General features: G+C 34.8%; 1 protein-coding gene across 1 annotated transcript in view; it reads right to left on the bottom strand.

Moving 5' to 3' along the window:
• LOC137655519 (uncharacterized) overlaps positions 1–17,252 on the bottom strand; it is a 213,386-nt gene that overhangs the window by 17,085 nt on the left and 179,049 nt on the right. Inside the window, exon 7 of the mRNA XM_068389417.1 lies at positions 16,145–16,292. Coding sequence (XP_068245518.1) covers positions 16,145–16,292 — 148 coding nt within the window. The remainder of the gene's footprint in view (positions 1–16,144; positions 16,293–17,252) is intronic.

Genomic DNA, 17,252 nt, shown 5'->3' with positions numbered 1-17,252 from the left:
AAGCGTAGGGTTAATTTTTACATTGAATAGGAAACATAACTTTGAATCCTAGGTGTACTAGAAGAAGAGAGAGAGAGAGATGAGAGAGAGAGAGAGAAGCGTAGGGTTAATTTTCCATTGAATAGGAAACATAACTTTGAATCCTAGGTGTACTAGAAGAGAGAGAGAGAGAGAGAGAGAGAGAGAGAGAGAAGCGTAGGGTTAATTTTCCATTGAATAGGAAACAACTTTGAATCCTAGGTGTACTAGAAGAGAGAGAGAGAGAGAGAGAGAGAGAGAGAGAGAGAGCGTAGGGTTAATTTTCCATTGAATAGGAAACATAACTTTGAATCCTAGGTGTACTAGAAGAGAGAGAGAGAGAGAGAGAGAGAGAGAGAGAGAGAAGCGTAGGGTTAATTTTCCATTGAATAGGAAACAACTTTGAATCCTAGGTGTACTAGAAGAGAGAGAGAGAGAGAGAGAGAGAGAGAGAGAGAGAAGCGTAGGGTTAATTTTCCATTGAATAGGAAACAACTTTGAATCCTAGGTGTACTAGAAGAGAGAGAGAGAGAGAGAGAGAGAGAGAGAGAGAGAAGCGTAGGGTTAATTTTCCATTGAATAGGAAACAACTTTGAATCCTAGGTGTACAAGAAGAGAGAGAGAGAGAGAGAGAGAGAGAGAGAGAGAGATAAACGTAGGGTTAATTTTCCATTGAATAGGAAACAACTTTGAATCCTAGGTGTACAAGAAGAGAGAGAGAGAGAGAGAGAGAGAGAGAGAGAGAGAGAGAGAGAGGAGAGAGAGAGAAGCGTAGGGTTAATTTTCCATTGAATAGGAAACAACTTTGAATCCTAGGTGTACAGAAGAGAGAGAGAGAGAGAGAGAGAGAGAGAGAGAGGGGAGAAGAGGAGAAGCGTAGGGTTAATTTTCCATTGAATAGGAAACAACTTTGAATCCTAGGTGTACTAGAAGAGAGAGAGAGAGAGAGAGAGAGAGAGAGAGAGAGAAGCGTAGGGTTAATTTTCCATTGAATAGGAAACAACTTTGAATCCTAGGTGTACTAGAAGAGAGAGAGAGAGAGAGAGAGAGAGAGAGAGAGAGAGAGCGTAGGGTTAATTTTCCATTGAATAGGAAACATAACTTTGAATCCTAGGTGTACTAGAAGAGAGAGAGAGAGAGAGAGAGAGAGAGAGAGAGAGAGAGAGAGAGAGAGAGAAGCGTAGGGTTAATTTTCCATTGAATAGGAAACATAACTTTGAATCCTAGGTGTACTAGAAGAGAGAGAGAGAGAGAGAGAGAGAGAGAGAGAGAGAGAGAGAGGAAGCGTAGGGTTAATTTTCCATTGAATAGGAAACATAACTTTGAATCCTAGGTGTACTAAGAAGAGAGAGAGAGAGAGAGAGAGAGAGAGAGAGAGAGAGAGCGTAGGGTTAATTTTCCATTGAATAGGAAACAACTTTGAATCCTAGGTGTACTAGAAGAGAGAGAGAGAGAGAGAGAGAGAGAGAGAGAGAGAGAGCGTAGGGTTAATTTTCCATTGAATAGGAAACAACTTTGAATCCTAGGTGTACTAGAAGAGAGAGAGAGAGAGAGAGAGAGAGAGAGAGAGAGAAGCGTAGGGTTAATTTTCCATTGAATAGGAAACAACTTTGAATCCTAGGTGTACAAGAAGAGAGAGAGAGAGAGAGAGAGAGAGAGAGAGAGAGCGTAGGGTTAATTTTCCATTGAATAGGAAACAACTTTGAATCCTAGGTGTACAAGAAGAGAGAGAGAGAGAGAGAGAGAGAGAGAGAGAGAGAGAAGCGTAGGGTTAATTTTCCATTGAATAGGAAACAACTTTGAATCCTAGGTGTACAGAAGAGAGAGAGAGAGAGAGAGAGAGAGAGAGAGAGAGAGAAGCGTAGGGTTAATTTTCCATTGAATAGGAAACAACTTTGAATCCTAGGTGTACAAGAAGAGAGAGAGAGAGAGAGAGAGAGAGAGAGAGAGAAGCGTAGGGTTAATTTTCCATTGAATAGGAAACAACTTTGAATCCTAGGTGTACAAGAAGAGAGAGAGAGAGAGAGAGAGAGAGAGAGAGAGAGAGAAGCGTAGGGTTAATTTTCCATTGAATAGGAAACAACTTTGAATCCTAGGTGTACTAGAAGAGAGAGAGAGAGAGAGAGAGAGAGAGAGAGAGAGAGAAGCGTAGGGTTAATTTTCCATTGAATAGGAAACATAACTTTGAATCCTAGGTGTACTAGAAGAGAGAGAGAGAGAGAGAGAGAGAGAGAGAGAGAGAGAGCGTAGGGTTAATTTTCCATTGAATAGGAAACATAACTTTGAATCCTAGGTGTACTAGAAGAGAGAGAGAGAGAGAGAGAGAGAGAGAGAGAGAGAAGCGTAGGGTTAATTTTCCATTGAATAGGAAACATAACTTTGAATCCTAGGTGTACTAGAAGAGAGAGAGAGAGAGAGAGAGAGAGAGAGAGAGAGAGAGCGTAGGGTTAATTTTCCATTGAATAGGAAACATAACTTTGAATCCTAGGTGTACTAGAAGAGAGAGAGAGAGAGAGAGAGAGAGAGAGAGAGAGAGAGAGCGTAGGGTTAATTTTCCATTGAATAGGAAACATAACTTTGAATCCTAGGTGTACTAGAAGAGAGAGAGAGAGAGAGAGAGAGAGAGAGAGAGAGAGCGTAGGGTTAATTTTCCATTGAATAGGAAACAACTTTGAATCCTAGGTGTACTAGAAGAGAGAGAGAGAGAGAGAGAGAGAGAGAGAGAGAAGCGTAGGGTTAATTTTCCATTGAATAGGAAACATAACTTTGAATCCTAGGTGTACTAGAAGAGAGAGAGAGAGAGAGAGAGAGAGAGAGAGAGAAGCGTAGGGTTAATTTTCCATTGAATAGGAAACAACTTTGAATCCTAGGTGTACTAGAAGAGAGAGAGAGAGAGAGAGAGAGAGAGAGAGAGAGAGCGTAGGGTTAATTTTCCATTGAATAGGAAACATAACTTTGAATCCTAGGTGTACTAGAAGAGAGAGAGAGAGAGAGAGAGAGAGAGAGAGAGAGAGAGCGTAGGGTTAATTTTCCATTGAATAGGAAACAACTTTGAATCCTAGGTGTACTAGAAGAGAGAGAGAGAGAGAGAGAGAGAGAGAGAGAGAGAAGCGTAGGGTTAATTTTCCATTGAATAGGAAACATAACTTTGAATCCTAGGTGTACTAGAAGAGAGAGAGAGAGAGAGAGAGAGAGAGAGAGAGAGAGAAGCGTAGGGTTAATTTTCCATTGAATAGGAAACAACTTTGAATCCTAGGTGTACTAGAAGAGAGAGAGAGAGAGAGAGAGAGAGAGAGAGAGAGAGAAGCGTAGGGTTAATTTTCCATTGAATAGGAAACAACTTTGAATCCTAGGTGTACTAGAAGAGAGAGAGAGAGAGAGAGAGAGAGAGAGAGAGAGAGAGAAGCGTAGGGTTAATTTTCCATTGAATAGGAAACAACTTTGAATCCTAGGTGTACTAGAAGAGAGAGAGAGAGAGAGAGAGAGAGAGAGAGAGAAGCGTAGGGTTAATTTTCCATTGAATAGGAAACAACTTTGAATCCTAGGTGTACTAGAAGAGAGAGAGAGAGAGAGAGAGAGAGAGAGAGAGAGAAGCGTAGGGTTAATTTTCCATTGAATAGGAAACAACTTTGAATCCTAGGTGTACTAGAAGAGAGAGAGAGAGAGAGAGAGAGAGAGAGAGAGAGAAGCGTAGGGTTAATTTTCCATTGAATAGGAAACATAACTTTGAATCCTAGGTGTACTAGAAGAGAGAGAGAGAGAGAGAGAGAGAGAGAGAGAGAGAGCGTAGGGTTAATTTTCCATTGAATAGGAAACATAACTTTGAATCCTAGGTGTACTAGAAGAGAGAGAGAGAGAGAGAGAGAGAGAGAGAGAGAGAGACGTAGGGTTAATTTTCCATTGAATAGGAAACATAACTTTGAATCCTAGGTGTACTAGAAGAGAGAGAGAGAGAGAGAGAGAGAGAGAGAGAGAGAGCGTAGGGTTAATTTTCCATTGAATAGGAAACAACTTTGAATCCTAGGTGTACTAGAAGAGAGAGAGAGAGAGAGAGAGAGAGAGAGAGAGAGAGCGTAGGATTAATTTTTTACTGAATAGAAAACATAACTTTTAATCCAAAGTGTGCCAGAATTTTACGCCCTAAAGCAAATATAACCCTTCAATTGACTGGTTTTTAACTCAAAGACTCAAACTAATGAAAGACAAAAATAACTATGAAGCAAAGAAACATTTTTTACTGAATTTTTCCATACTGGATTATTATCATAGGCTATATACTGTATTAACTATGTATCACAAGATTTCCTCTCCATAGTTTGTAAGAAGGTGAATGCTGTCACTACTAACCAGAATAATCATCTTAATTTACTTACTTTACTTTAAAGGTTTAAAGGCCACTCATGAATGGCAGAGTGCCCTATCAAGTAGGGCAATGCCCTAAAGACTGACCATATTACATATGATCAGCACCAAAGCCAGCCCACTCTCCACTCAAGCTAGGACCAAGGAGGGCCAGGGAATGGCTGCTGATGCCTCAGCAGATAGACCTACATGCTCTCCCAAAGTCCCCATCCTTAGCTCACAAGGATGGTGAGGTTGCAGCGACCAAAGGAACTTTTGAGCGGGACTCGAACCCCAGTCGGGCAATCACTAGGCAAGGATGCTACCACCGGATCCTATCACATGATGGACCTAAATGATCTGTTTGCGGTTTGTCGTATACAGTCCTAGGTATTTAGAGTATCACTGTTCTTATTCACATTATCGAAGCACTTAGAAAACAGGAAAATCTTCACTAGATGTTTAATGGGAGCTTGATGTAGTCTTGGGGCCGCATATTTGAAAGCTCAAAAACCTACAGTAGACATACATCTTGGTTCAAATAATTTGAAACCATTTGTTACTATTCTTATGTCGACACGATTGGTTAGCTGCGCGATATGTAGTAATTCTCTTATGTGTTTTTGATGTATGGTTCTGATAACTTGATGGGCTATTGAATATAACTTAAACTCTATTCTAGCTTTAATAGGCAGACAACATAATTCAGCTATAGACAATTCTTTTTAGTGAGGCAGATTTGCACCGCCTCGTAGGGGTGCCCTTTTAGCTCTAAAAAGTTTTCTGATCGCTGATTGGTTGGACAAGAAAATTCTAACCAATCAGATAACAGGAAACTCTTCCGAGCTAAAAGGGCACCGCTGCGAGCCGCTGCAAATGCGCCTCATTAAAAAATTTGAGTATATAGGATTGTTTTTCGGGGTGGGACACCTTTTATCAGTCTTGCTCCTCTGTTTACTATTTTGACATATGCGATGAGAATGTAAAGTACACAGCCTTTGAAATGTGGGTGTAGATTCTTGGTGTTTCGGCAGACTTGAATATGAAACGGTACGCCAGAGCACAAACAGAATATTGGGTACAAAATATAATGATATGCATACATTTGTTATTACTGCCATTGGAACGTACTGTAAGTCAGGGAGGCGATCGATTTCCATTCCTGCAATTCAATGCTTAGACTTTAGAGGCTTTCTATGTAACTTCTTCCACTGTTATCACCATTTCTATCGTTATCATTATTATCATTATCATTATTAGTTACCTAGGAGCTATGAAAAGTTAAATAGCCGATATTTCATAGCTTTTTCTTTTTATCTTGCTGAACATGATTAATAAAAACAATAATGATTTAAAACTAATATCGTTATCATTATTTTTTGGATGTAGACCCTCTTCCATACAATGAGCTTTCTTTGTCGTAGTTATTGAATATGGAACTTTCTCTAAGCTTTGGATGGCTAGTCTCTCTGCTTAATTCTTCAGAAGAAGTAATATGTCTTGTCAAGTTCTTTTTTATTTATTGTACAAACTAATAATAATAATAATAATAATAATAATAATAATAATAATAATAATAATAATAATAATAATAATAATAATATCAGTTAAGCCAAATAAAGAAATTCCCACAGCATACATATGTTCACATGTACACACACACACACACACACACACACATATATATATATATATATATATATATATATATATATATATATATATACATATATATATATATATATATATATATATATACATATACATATATATATATATATATATATATATATATATATATATATATATATACATATATACATATATATAATATACATATATATATATATATATATATATATCCTACCATATATATAGTGCTATCATTATAATTATGAATTGAAAGTCTTACCTGGTAATTTCTAAATATTTCTTTTTATTTCCAATTAGAAACTCTCCTTAGACCTGTCGAGTTTATAGTATGTTTCCTTTAATGATAAAATTTTGTATTTGGCAAATGAACCTCTTTTCGCGAGTCGTTCAGGATGACGAAATATCTACGTATGTTGATTCCAACAAAATTTTAAACCTGTTCTCTCAGTTCATCAATGTAAACAATAAAACATCTGCAGTTGAAGGCATTTTAGTATCAAAATTTCATGAAGCTTAACATTTCCTTTATATTACAATTAAAACAAAGCTCTTTGTTCTAAGAAATTTGAAAATTTCTGATATATAGTAACACTAAATGAAGACATGTTCTTTTAAAATGTGAAAATTTTTGTTATATAATAAACACTAAACGAAGAAGATATGCTCTTTTAAAATGTGAAAATTTGTTATATAATAAACACAAAACGAAGTGTTCTAGCAGTTTTGAGAACATATTGTTTATATTGGTATTTGAAATACATGTAACGTCTTTTTCGTTTAAAAAAATAATCGGGTGGTTTAAAAATAGCTTTAATATTATACATATTTAATTTTACTTGTACTTTTATCTAAATTAAAGTAAACCAGTAGGACTGTTGATCCTTTGTCGACTTCTAGACGAGGCCAAAAGAAAATAAGAAAATTAAATTGAAATAATAAGGTATACTAATTTCTAAGTGTAAGATTCAATGTTTTTGACTAAGTGAAAAAATTAAGAATGAATAAGATGAAGATAACCATACAATTTTATCTCATAATTCAAAGAGGTATATACATTTCTGATAGAGAGAGAGAGAGAGAGAGAGAGAGAGAGAGAGAGAGAGAGAGAGAGAGAGAGAGAGAGAGAGAGTGAGAGAGAGAACCAATAAGACCGTTGATCCTATGTCGACTTCTAGACCTAGACCCAAAGAAAATAAGGAAATGCAATTAAAATCAAAAGGTATATAAATTTCTTAGTGTAAAATGTAAAGTTTTTGACTAAGTGAAAAACTTAAGAATAAGATGAAGATAACCTGACAATTTTATCTCATAAGTCAAAGGAGAGAGAGAGAGAGAGAGAGAGAGAGAGAGAGACTTAAAAATTCACACGAGAAGACTTTCATATCTTGGGTCAACATCCTCAAAGAGGACATTGGAAATTGGGCAAATAGTGTCTCCCATTGATATTGAATAGAAGGCCGATGATATAAAAAAAAAAGCCTCTCTGAAGACCTCTTCAGCTAAAGTATCACAAGGCATCACTAATGGCATTCATAAATTCCTCTACATTCTTTACTCTTCTTGGAATATTTATAAGAAGTGACCCGTGTTTGCTTTCTGCGGCACAGTTTGCCATTCTCTAGTGGCTTCGAGTTCGTCTTTCTGTAGTAGCTTCGAGTATCATGTCTTTCCTTCCAGCAATGGCTCTTCCAGGCTTGAAAGGGCATTAGTTTTCTAAGATGTCATATTTACAAATCTTTTGGTCTGTTACAATTTTTGTTCCTATTCTAGAGATTAATCCCCAGCACTGTCGTTAAATATATATATATATATATATATATATATATATATATATATATATATATATATATATATATATATATATGATAAATTTTGCACATTTTTACGTGTTTTTCATATTCAAATAAGCCATATATATTTTTGATATATTAATGTCTGGATTCTCTTAACGACCTCGGGATCAGAGCCCCAGGCGAAATCACACAAAGACAAGAGCTTGGCTCCGGCCGGGAATCGAACCCTGGTCGGCAAGCTTATATAGACAGTGACTAACCCATTCGGCCACGAAGAATGGGTTAGTCACACGAAGAATGGGTTAGTCACTGTCTATATAAGCTTGCCGACCAGGGTTCGATTCCCGGCCGGAGCCAAGCTCTTGTCTTTGTGTGATTTCGCCTGGGGCTCTGATCCCGAGGTCGTTAAGAGAATTCAGACATTAATATATCAAAAATATATATGGCTTATTTGAATATATATATATATATATATATATATATTTTATATATACATATATATAATTTATATATACACACATAGATATATATATATATATATATATATATATATATATATATATATACAAATTAAACACTTCACTAAGTATTTATTGCATCGTTTCAACATATTTCAATAACTATGCCAAAATTTTTATTTAAATGGTAAAAAAAATTTCTGACTAAAATTAGAATAAATAAAAATCTCATTTAAAATTTTGCATTACTATCAACCATATAATAAACTGAAAAGATTTGACTGATATATGCTTATAAAACTCAAAAAACTTGATAAATCGATATAAAATATAAGGGTGGAATTTTCTTTTGACTGTTCGGCTGCAATAAAAGATTTTAATTATGAGCATTGCTTGACCTTCTGTCAATTTAAATAATTCAAATAACTGATACATAAAGAAACGTTTATATTTAAAGTGTTTCTACTCTTATAAGACCCAATGATCTATCTAAATAAGATTTTACTATGTCATTAGACGAATTGTTTTTTGAGCTTTTAGGTAGTTGAATTAACAACTTTTCGCTAACAGTATCAGAATGGCGTGTTCCTATTGGCTATTGCCGAAATGGTGTGTTCCTATCGGCTAAGCCATTAGAGATGAAGCGCCCCATATGTTCCTCATAACTGGATTATTTCCAGTATTTTACTCTAAAAAAACCCTCACTGAGGCCATCTATTGGCACCTTTACAAACAGGGGAAAATGTAGTCCATCGGCAAAGAAACTATTATATTAATTTTTTTTTAAATACCTTACAAATGTCTCACACACATGTATGTGCATAAATGTAGTCAAATAAAAATGAAATATATTATTGAAATACCAAAATTAGCAGTGTCATGACAGATGTAACAAATCTTAGAGGGTACTCTCGACTATTGTTCGGGCAAAATTACATTGGTATAGCAGACGGGATTCAGAATAGCAAATACTTTAAGTGGAGGTAATATTCTATAATGAGGAGATAATAGTTATTTTGGATAGTATAATAATGGAAAATTAGTATGAAAATTAATTAACATTTCAACATCTCGCTAAAATGCCCATAAAAAGATTTATCAAGTATAATTCATCTTCTTATAAAGTCGAAAGGTTTGCCACCCCTACTCCCCTAATGTAGAGGGATGTCAACATCAGATTCTTTTAACTTTTTATAATGGCAAAATTTCAAACAATAAAACAGGTTGATCCATATCTAGTTCATATAATTAGATATGGTAATTGTTTACAACACCACGCTCTCCATTTACTCCAAAATAATGCAATCCTGCAGTTCTCATCTTCTTGCACAGTAATTAGGTGGTTATTTAAATTCTGGGAAAGCAATAATTATTAAGATATGTTGAGGAAGGGGGAAGGGGTTATAAAAAGAAAACAGCTCGGTTTCCTCACTAAACGACTAGGAACTGACATGTCAACATGGTCAACCAATCAAAAGTTCGTGATGCCAACGTACATTTGATATACTGTATATTCAAAATATACTTAATTAAAAATGGATTGATAACTCAAAAGTGTCCAAAAAATATGCAATTTACAAATGGTAACACTTTTCAGTAATCACTCAATTTTTGATTAAGTATATTTTGAATATACAGTATATCAAATGTACGCTGGGATCACGAATTCTGTTTGGTTGACTATGTTGACATGTCAGTTCCAAGTCGTTTAGTAAGGAAACCGAGCAATTTTCTTTTTATAACCCCTTCCCCCTTCCTCAACATATCGTGCTAATTATTGCTTTCCTAGAATTTAGATAACCACCTATTTACTGTGCAAGAAGATGAGAACTACAGGATTGCATTATTTTGGAGTAAATGGAGAGCGTGGTGTTGTAAACAATTGCTTTAGATATGAGGGGCATATATAAAGAGCTCATTCACATAGGCTGTGATAAGGATATGTAATTATTCACAACTAATTACCATTTCAACATCTTGCTAAAATGCCCATAAAAAGATTATTAAGTATAATTCCTCATAACTCTTTATAATGGCAAAATTTCAAATACTAAAACGGGTTGGTCCATGTGTAGTTCATATAATTGAAAATAGGTTTTAGCTGCATATATAAAAACTAGCTCCTTCATAAAGGTTGTGGTGAGGATATGTAATTATTCACAAACTCTTATCAAAAAGAACTATTAGCAGACGACAACCTATAAAGGAATTCTAGCAGGGTAGCAAATATAGACAAAACAACATCAAAAACATTAATTTGATTTTCCAGAATTCAGTCATCATTTGAAACATGATTAAACTAAAAACCTGCTTCAGTTTTACTTTGGTTTTCGATTTGTATAAAACCGTTTTATCTATCTCAACATATCTTGGATTTCTCAAGGTTGGCTATTCTGGTACATGAGTTATCTTTCGTCTTAAACACAGCAATTTCCTTTTAAATTTAGACATGTCATAAGACATATTACTAATAGTTTAAAACCCTGAGGATGGATCTTAATATTTTGAAATCATTGCTATAATTCTGACAAAAATAGGAAGAAATTATCACAGGTGAAAAATTCGATGGTAATCTGGACTCGTTTCATAAAAAAAAAAAAATTGGGTAATACCTTCACAAAACCGTGGAAAAAAAATAACCGAGTACACGTAGATCTGGCATCATAAAAATTCACATTTATTCTTCAAATACTAAAACGCAATTATGACCTGTTTTAATGTTTAATTAAAATTCTAAATTGAAAGTTTAAAGGAAATTTTAAAAGTCAGTTCTGGTGTCATTGATGAGGATGAAGTCAATGTCAAAGGGGTTCCAGGTTGTCCAACATGAACATTAGATGATTTACGTCATAAACAATTAAATAGTTTTTATGATTCTATGTCCAAACAAGATATTCCTTTCATAAAGATAAATTACCTTTATCTAAGAAGAGATCGTTAGCTGTAATTTATTTACTCTATTTATACTGAAAATAGGCCGCTCTACAGTTATAAAACCCCCGCCCTTCCCGAATCCCCCTTCCCAGGTTACAAACTAAAAGTTTTTCACAAATAAATCCTTACATTATGATAAAGTAAATCACAAATAATTCCTTACCTTATGATTGACACCTACAGTAAGTGTTTTTTTTTGTGTTGGCAATCTTTACAGAAGCGTTGTATTAGTAAAGTTTGTTCCTTGCATTTCTACAATAATACCAAATTTCGAAATAGATTGTAATTCTCTTTTGACATTTCGTCACTACTACAGGTAGTACAGGCGTTCCTGTTGTAGTCGATCCTACAAATAGCTCCACAGCAATCACAACACTTTTTCTTAAGAATTAAATTGTCTTTGAGCATATTCACACACTAGTTCAATACCACAGCTTGAAAAATAATGATAAAATTCTTCACACCCATCATTGCACTGCACACAATCCGTAGGAATTGGGTTTTTGTCAATAGAAACGCCAGAAGGGCCAGTCACTGCCTTTGCCATACGTACAACAAAATGTAATGCCAGTTTTCCTTCATTATTTGAAGTATTCAGTCAAACAAGGATACCAGTGGACGTTAAGGTAACTTTATTACTCCGCTGAAATCCTAGTTAAACTTTGGTTTTCGGCTGAAGTCGTTCGTAATTGGTTATGAAACCATTACGTCACAATGATGCTACAGCTCTTTGCCAATAAACTGTAATTGGAACTTTCGGCTTCGAATGGAATTACTTAAATCATTGCTTTTCACAAAAAAAAAAAAAAAAAAAATAATAATAATAATACTTAACCTCACTGACCTAAAACATCCTTTTCAGCAATATTTCATCACTAGAGTTCTCTTGCTTGAGGGTACACTTGGGTACACTATTCTATCTAATTCCTCTTCGTCTTGTTTTGATAAAGTTTTTATAGTTTATATAGGAAATATTTATTTAGATGTTGTTAATGTTCTTAAAATGTTTTTTTTTTTCTTTCCTCACCGGGTTATTTTCCCTGTTGGATCCCTGAGCTTATAGCGTCCTACTTTTCCAACTAAGGTTGTAGCTTAGCTAGTCATGGTAATTATTATCAAATAGCCTACTCTAGTTGTAAAAAGTCAGCTCCTAAAAAGGCTTTTATTATTATTATTATTATTATTATTATTATTATTATTAATTGCTAAGCTACAACCCTAGTTGGAAAAGCAGGATGGTATGACCACGGGGCTCGAACAGGGAAAATAACCCAGCGAGGAAAGGAAACAAGGAAAAATAAAACATTTTATGAACAGTAACAACATTAAAATAAATATTTCTTATATAAACTAAAAACACTTTAACAAAGCAAGAGGAAGAGAAATTAGACAGAATAGTGTGCCCGAGTGTACACTCAAGCAAAAGAACTCCAGTGATGATATATTGCTGAAATGGATGTATTTCGTTAATGAGATTAAGTATTATTAATTTTTATTTTCTTTTGCAAAAGCAATTATTTAAGTAACTCCATTTAAAGTCTGAAATAGATGCTAATTTCCTGAAAGCAGAACAGGGGTCAGAGACAACGTTAAAACCGTCAAATCCGGCACAGAGTATTATATCCATTGTCAGTGATGTATTGCCAGTAACTAATTATATTTAAATGACCATCATGAATATTCAATTATCTTTCGTGTGCACATTGCCTGTTGGAAATCTAGGATCTAAATGATAGCCCCTAAAAAAAAAAAAAAAGAAAAAAAAAAAAAAAAAAAAATTGGATTCAACAGGACAACTAAACCATCATCACCGTGAGTCTCGCAAAGACCGTAAGGTTCTCTGACGGCTTTGAATAAAATAAGAATTAAACTTTTTGTAAAAGTAAAGTCTATGAGTCGAACACATCTGGAAGAAGTATGGAATCGGTCAAATGCTCGGACAGAGGCTACTACGATGAGCTTGCGTTGGACGATGGTGAATCGGAAACTTGAAGTATAACATTAAAAAATGCAGACTTACACTATGAAAAATTTGCCCCCCCCCCCCAAAAAAAAAAAAAAAAAAAAAAAAAAACGGTAAAAATCCAGGAATAAATGTTGCCAGGCATTTACCCGTTTTAAAAACTAATATATTGACGCATAGGAGTGATATTGCCGCCACCAATCAGTAAAGATGATAACAAAGTAGGGTAAAAATTACGGTCTCCTATATTCAGTGGAATACGGCTGAGCACAATATAGCTTTACGGCGAATTTCCTATTGAAATTGCGGTTTATTTCACTGTTAAAAAAACCGTAATTTTAATCGGAAATTCTCCGTAAAAATCTACTGTTCTCAGCCGTATTTCAGTAAAATACAGGCGACCGGAATTTTTACCCTACTTTATTATTATCTTTTACGGGTTGGTGACCGTAATATCTCTCCTTTACGGCAATATATCCGTTTTTGAAACGGTAAATGCCTGGAAATATTTATTCATGGAATTTTACCATATTTTTTACGGCATATTTTTAACAGCGTACTTCCTATGAGCAAACTGCCAATCAGGAGCTAGTGTCTAACTTTACTTTAATAAAGGCAAATATATGTAGTAGGTTAGCCAAGGTACCAGCCACCCGTTGAGACACTACTGCTAGAGACGTATTGGGTACTTTGACTGGCCAGACAGTACTACATTGGATCCTTCTCTCTAATTACGGTTCACTTTTCCCTTGCCTACACATACACCGAATAGTCTGGCCTATTCTTTACAGATTCTCGTCTGTCCACATACACCTGACAACACTGAGATTGCCAAACAATTTTGTCAAATAATTGTCAAGTGGCTACTTTCCTCTTGGTAAGGCTAGAAGAGGCTCTTTAGCTATGGTCAGCAGGTCTTCTAGGAGGACACTCCAAAATCAAACCATTGCTCTCTAGTCTTGGGTAGTGCCATAGTCTCAATACCATGGCCTTCCACTGTCTTGGGTTAGAGTTCTCTTGTTTGAGGGTACACTCGGGCACACTATAATAATAATTGAATATTTTATGTCATGGGGCAAACCACCACCTTAGATACCAGAAAGACCACATAAAACACCAAGTAATGTATCATCTCAGGTTCGATAAAGAAAAAAATAATTATACGTCAAATAGAAGAACGACCAAATATTCAGAATTACCAAGAACAGGTTACTAATGCAAAGCGTTATGAAGTTATGGCATAATTCTAAAATTCCGTATTTGTTTGATTAAAATGATGCCTCTTCCATTTAACGAAATCATTTTATTCCTAACGAAAAAGAACATCAGAAGTCAGTTTCAAAATTTCGACCTGACTGAAATAATAATCTATTACTCATAACGTATTGATATTTGTCATCTGTGGTATATATCTTATTGCATGTTTTTTTCTTTTTTTTTTAGTAACAATGATGGAATACCTTAAAAGCTACATTTCTTTAATTTTTACGGGCTGCCTTCATGCGAGAGCACGATCTAATACGAACAAACATTTTTTTAACAACAGTGGTCCAGTAACTTGCTTAAAGAGTACTTTTGTCCAAACAATAGAGTTTCCCCATTAATCAGTAAATATGTTTTAATTATTATCACTTGCTGCAACCCTGATTGGAAAAGCAAGATGCTATAAGCCCAAGGGCTCCAACAGGAAAAATTAGTCCTGCGAGGAAAGGAAATAAGGAAATAAATAAAAGATACAAGAAAGCAAAATAACAATAAAAGGCTTATCCAAAAATTATTTTTCGTCACGTCAATACAAAAAACAACTAGTTTCCCTTAATTGCTTATTAACTACTGCTCTCTTTATTACTCATTAACTACTGCTCTCTTCATTACTCATTAACCACTGCTCTCCTCATTACTTATCAACTACTGCTCTCTTCATTACTCATTAACTACAATTCTCTTTATTACTCATTAAACTACTGCTCTCTTCATTACTCATTAACCACTGCTCTCTTCATTACTTATTAACTACTGCTCTCTTCATTACTTATTAACTACTGCTCTCTTCATTACTCATTAACTAATGCTCTCTTTATTACTCATTAACTACTACTCTATTCATTACTCATTAACCACTGCTCTCTTCATTACTCATTAACTACTGCTCTCTTCATTACTTATTAACTACTGCTCTCTTCATTACTTATTAACTACTGCTCTCTTCATTACTCATTAACCACTGCTCTCTTCATTATTCATTAACTACTGCTCTCTGCAATACTCATTAACTATTGCTCTCTTTATTACTCATTAACTATTGCTCTCTTCATTACTCATTAACTACTGCTCTCTTCCTTGCTCATTAACTACTGCTCTCTTCATTATTCATTAACTACTGCTCCCTTCATTACTCATTAACTACTGTTCTCTTCATTATTCACTAACTACTGCTCTCTTTATTACTCATTAGCTACTGCTCTCTCCATTACTAATTAATTTCTGCTCTGTTCATTACTCATTAACTATTGCTCTCTTCATTACTCATTAACTACTGCTCTCTGCAATACTCATTAACTATTGCTCTCTTCATTACTCATTAACTACTACTCTCTTCATTACTCATTAGCTATTGCTCTCTTCATTACTCATTAACTACAGCTCTTTTCATTACTCATTAACTACTGCTTTCTTCCTTACTCACTAACTACTGCTCTCTTCATTACTCATTAACTACTGCTCTCTTCATTACTCATTAACTATTGCTCTCTTCATTACTTATTAACTACTGCTCTCTTCATTACTCACTAACTACTGCTCTCTTCATTACTCATTAACTATTGCTCTCTTCATTACTCACTAACTACTGATCTCTTCATTACTCATTAACTACTGCTCGCTTCATTACGCACCAAATACTGCTCTTCATTATTCACTAGCTATTGCTCTCTTCATTACTCATTAACTACTGCTCTCTTCATTACTCATTAACTACTGCTCACCTTCGAGTAAATCCTCCCTTTGCTCCAAAATCACAGGTTCGTTCTCGTAAACAGCCGCATCTTCTTCCTCTACCGCCGAGTAGATGGCTGCTACTGTCGCTTGGCACCTCAGGATGAGCATGTCCTTGAGGAAATGTTCTTTTTCCACCTGAAGAGAAGGAGGTAGTCTTCAGTGGAGTTTCTTCATTGATAATGATTAAATACCTTTAAAGATACATTATTAATGAGAGTACTCACAGGAATTAGTGAAAGTACCCACTGGAATTAGTGACAGTAGAACAATAACAAATTAATTGAGATTTGTCTTCAGTGGTAGGTATCTTATTTCATGGTTTTTCTTCAGTAATAATGATTCAATACCTTAAAGGATACATTATAAATGAGAGTACCCATAGGAATTAGTGATAGTACCCCCCCCCCAGGAATTAATGACAGAAGAACAATAACCAATTAATTGAGATTTGTCTTTAGTGGGAAGTATCTTATTTCATGGTTTTTCTTTAGTAATAATGATTCAATACCTTAAAAGATACATTATTAATGAGAATACCCTAAGGAATTAGTGACTACCACAAGGAATTAGTGATAGTACCACAAGGAATTAGTGACAGGACAGTACCCCAAGGAATTAATGAGAGTATCCACAGGAATTAGTGACAGTACCATAAGGAATTAGTGACAGGACAGTACCCCAAGGTATTAGTGAAAGTACCACAAGGAGTTAGTGACAGTAGAACAACAACAAATTAATTGAGATTTGTCTTTAGTGGTAAGTATCTTATTTCAAGGTTTTTCTCCAGTAATAATGATTCAATACCTTAAAAGATACATTATTAATGAGAGTACCCACAGGAATTAGTGAAAGTACCCCTAGGAATTAGTGACAGTAGAACAATAACAAATTAATTGAGATTTTTCTTCATTAGTAGGTATCTTATTTCATGGTTTTTCTTCAGTAATAATGATTCAATACCTTAAAAGATACATTTTTAATGAGAGTACCCACAGGAATTAGTGACAGTAGAACAATAAAAAATTAATTGAGATTTGTTTTTAGTGGTAGGTATCTTATTTCATGGTTTTTCTCCAGTAATAATGATTCAATACC

The sequence above is a fragment of the Palaemon carinicauda genome, chromosome 16 (assembly GCF_036898095.1).
Source record: "Palaemon carinicauda isolate YSFRI2023 chromosome 16, ASM3689809v2, whole genome shotgun sequence".
NCBI classification, from domain to species: Eukaryota; Metazoa; Arthropoda; class Malacostraca; order Decapoda; family Palaemonidae; genus Palaemon; species Palaemon carinicauda.
This window is presented reverse-complemented; position numbering and strand designations above follow the sequence as displayed.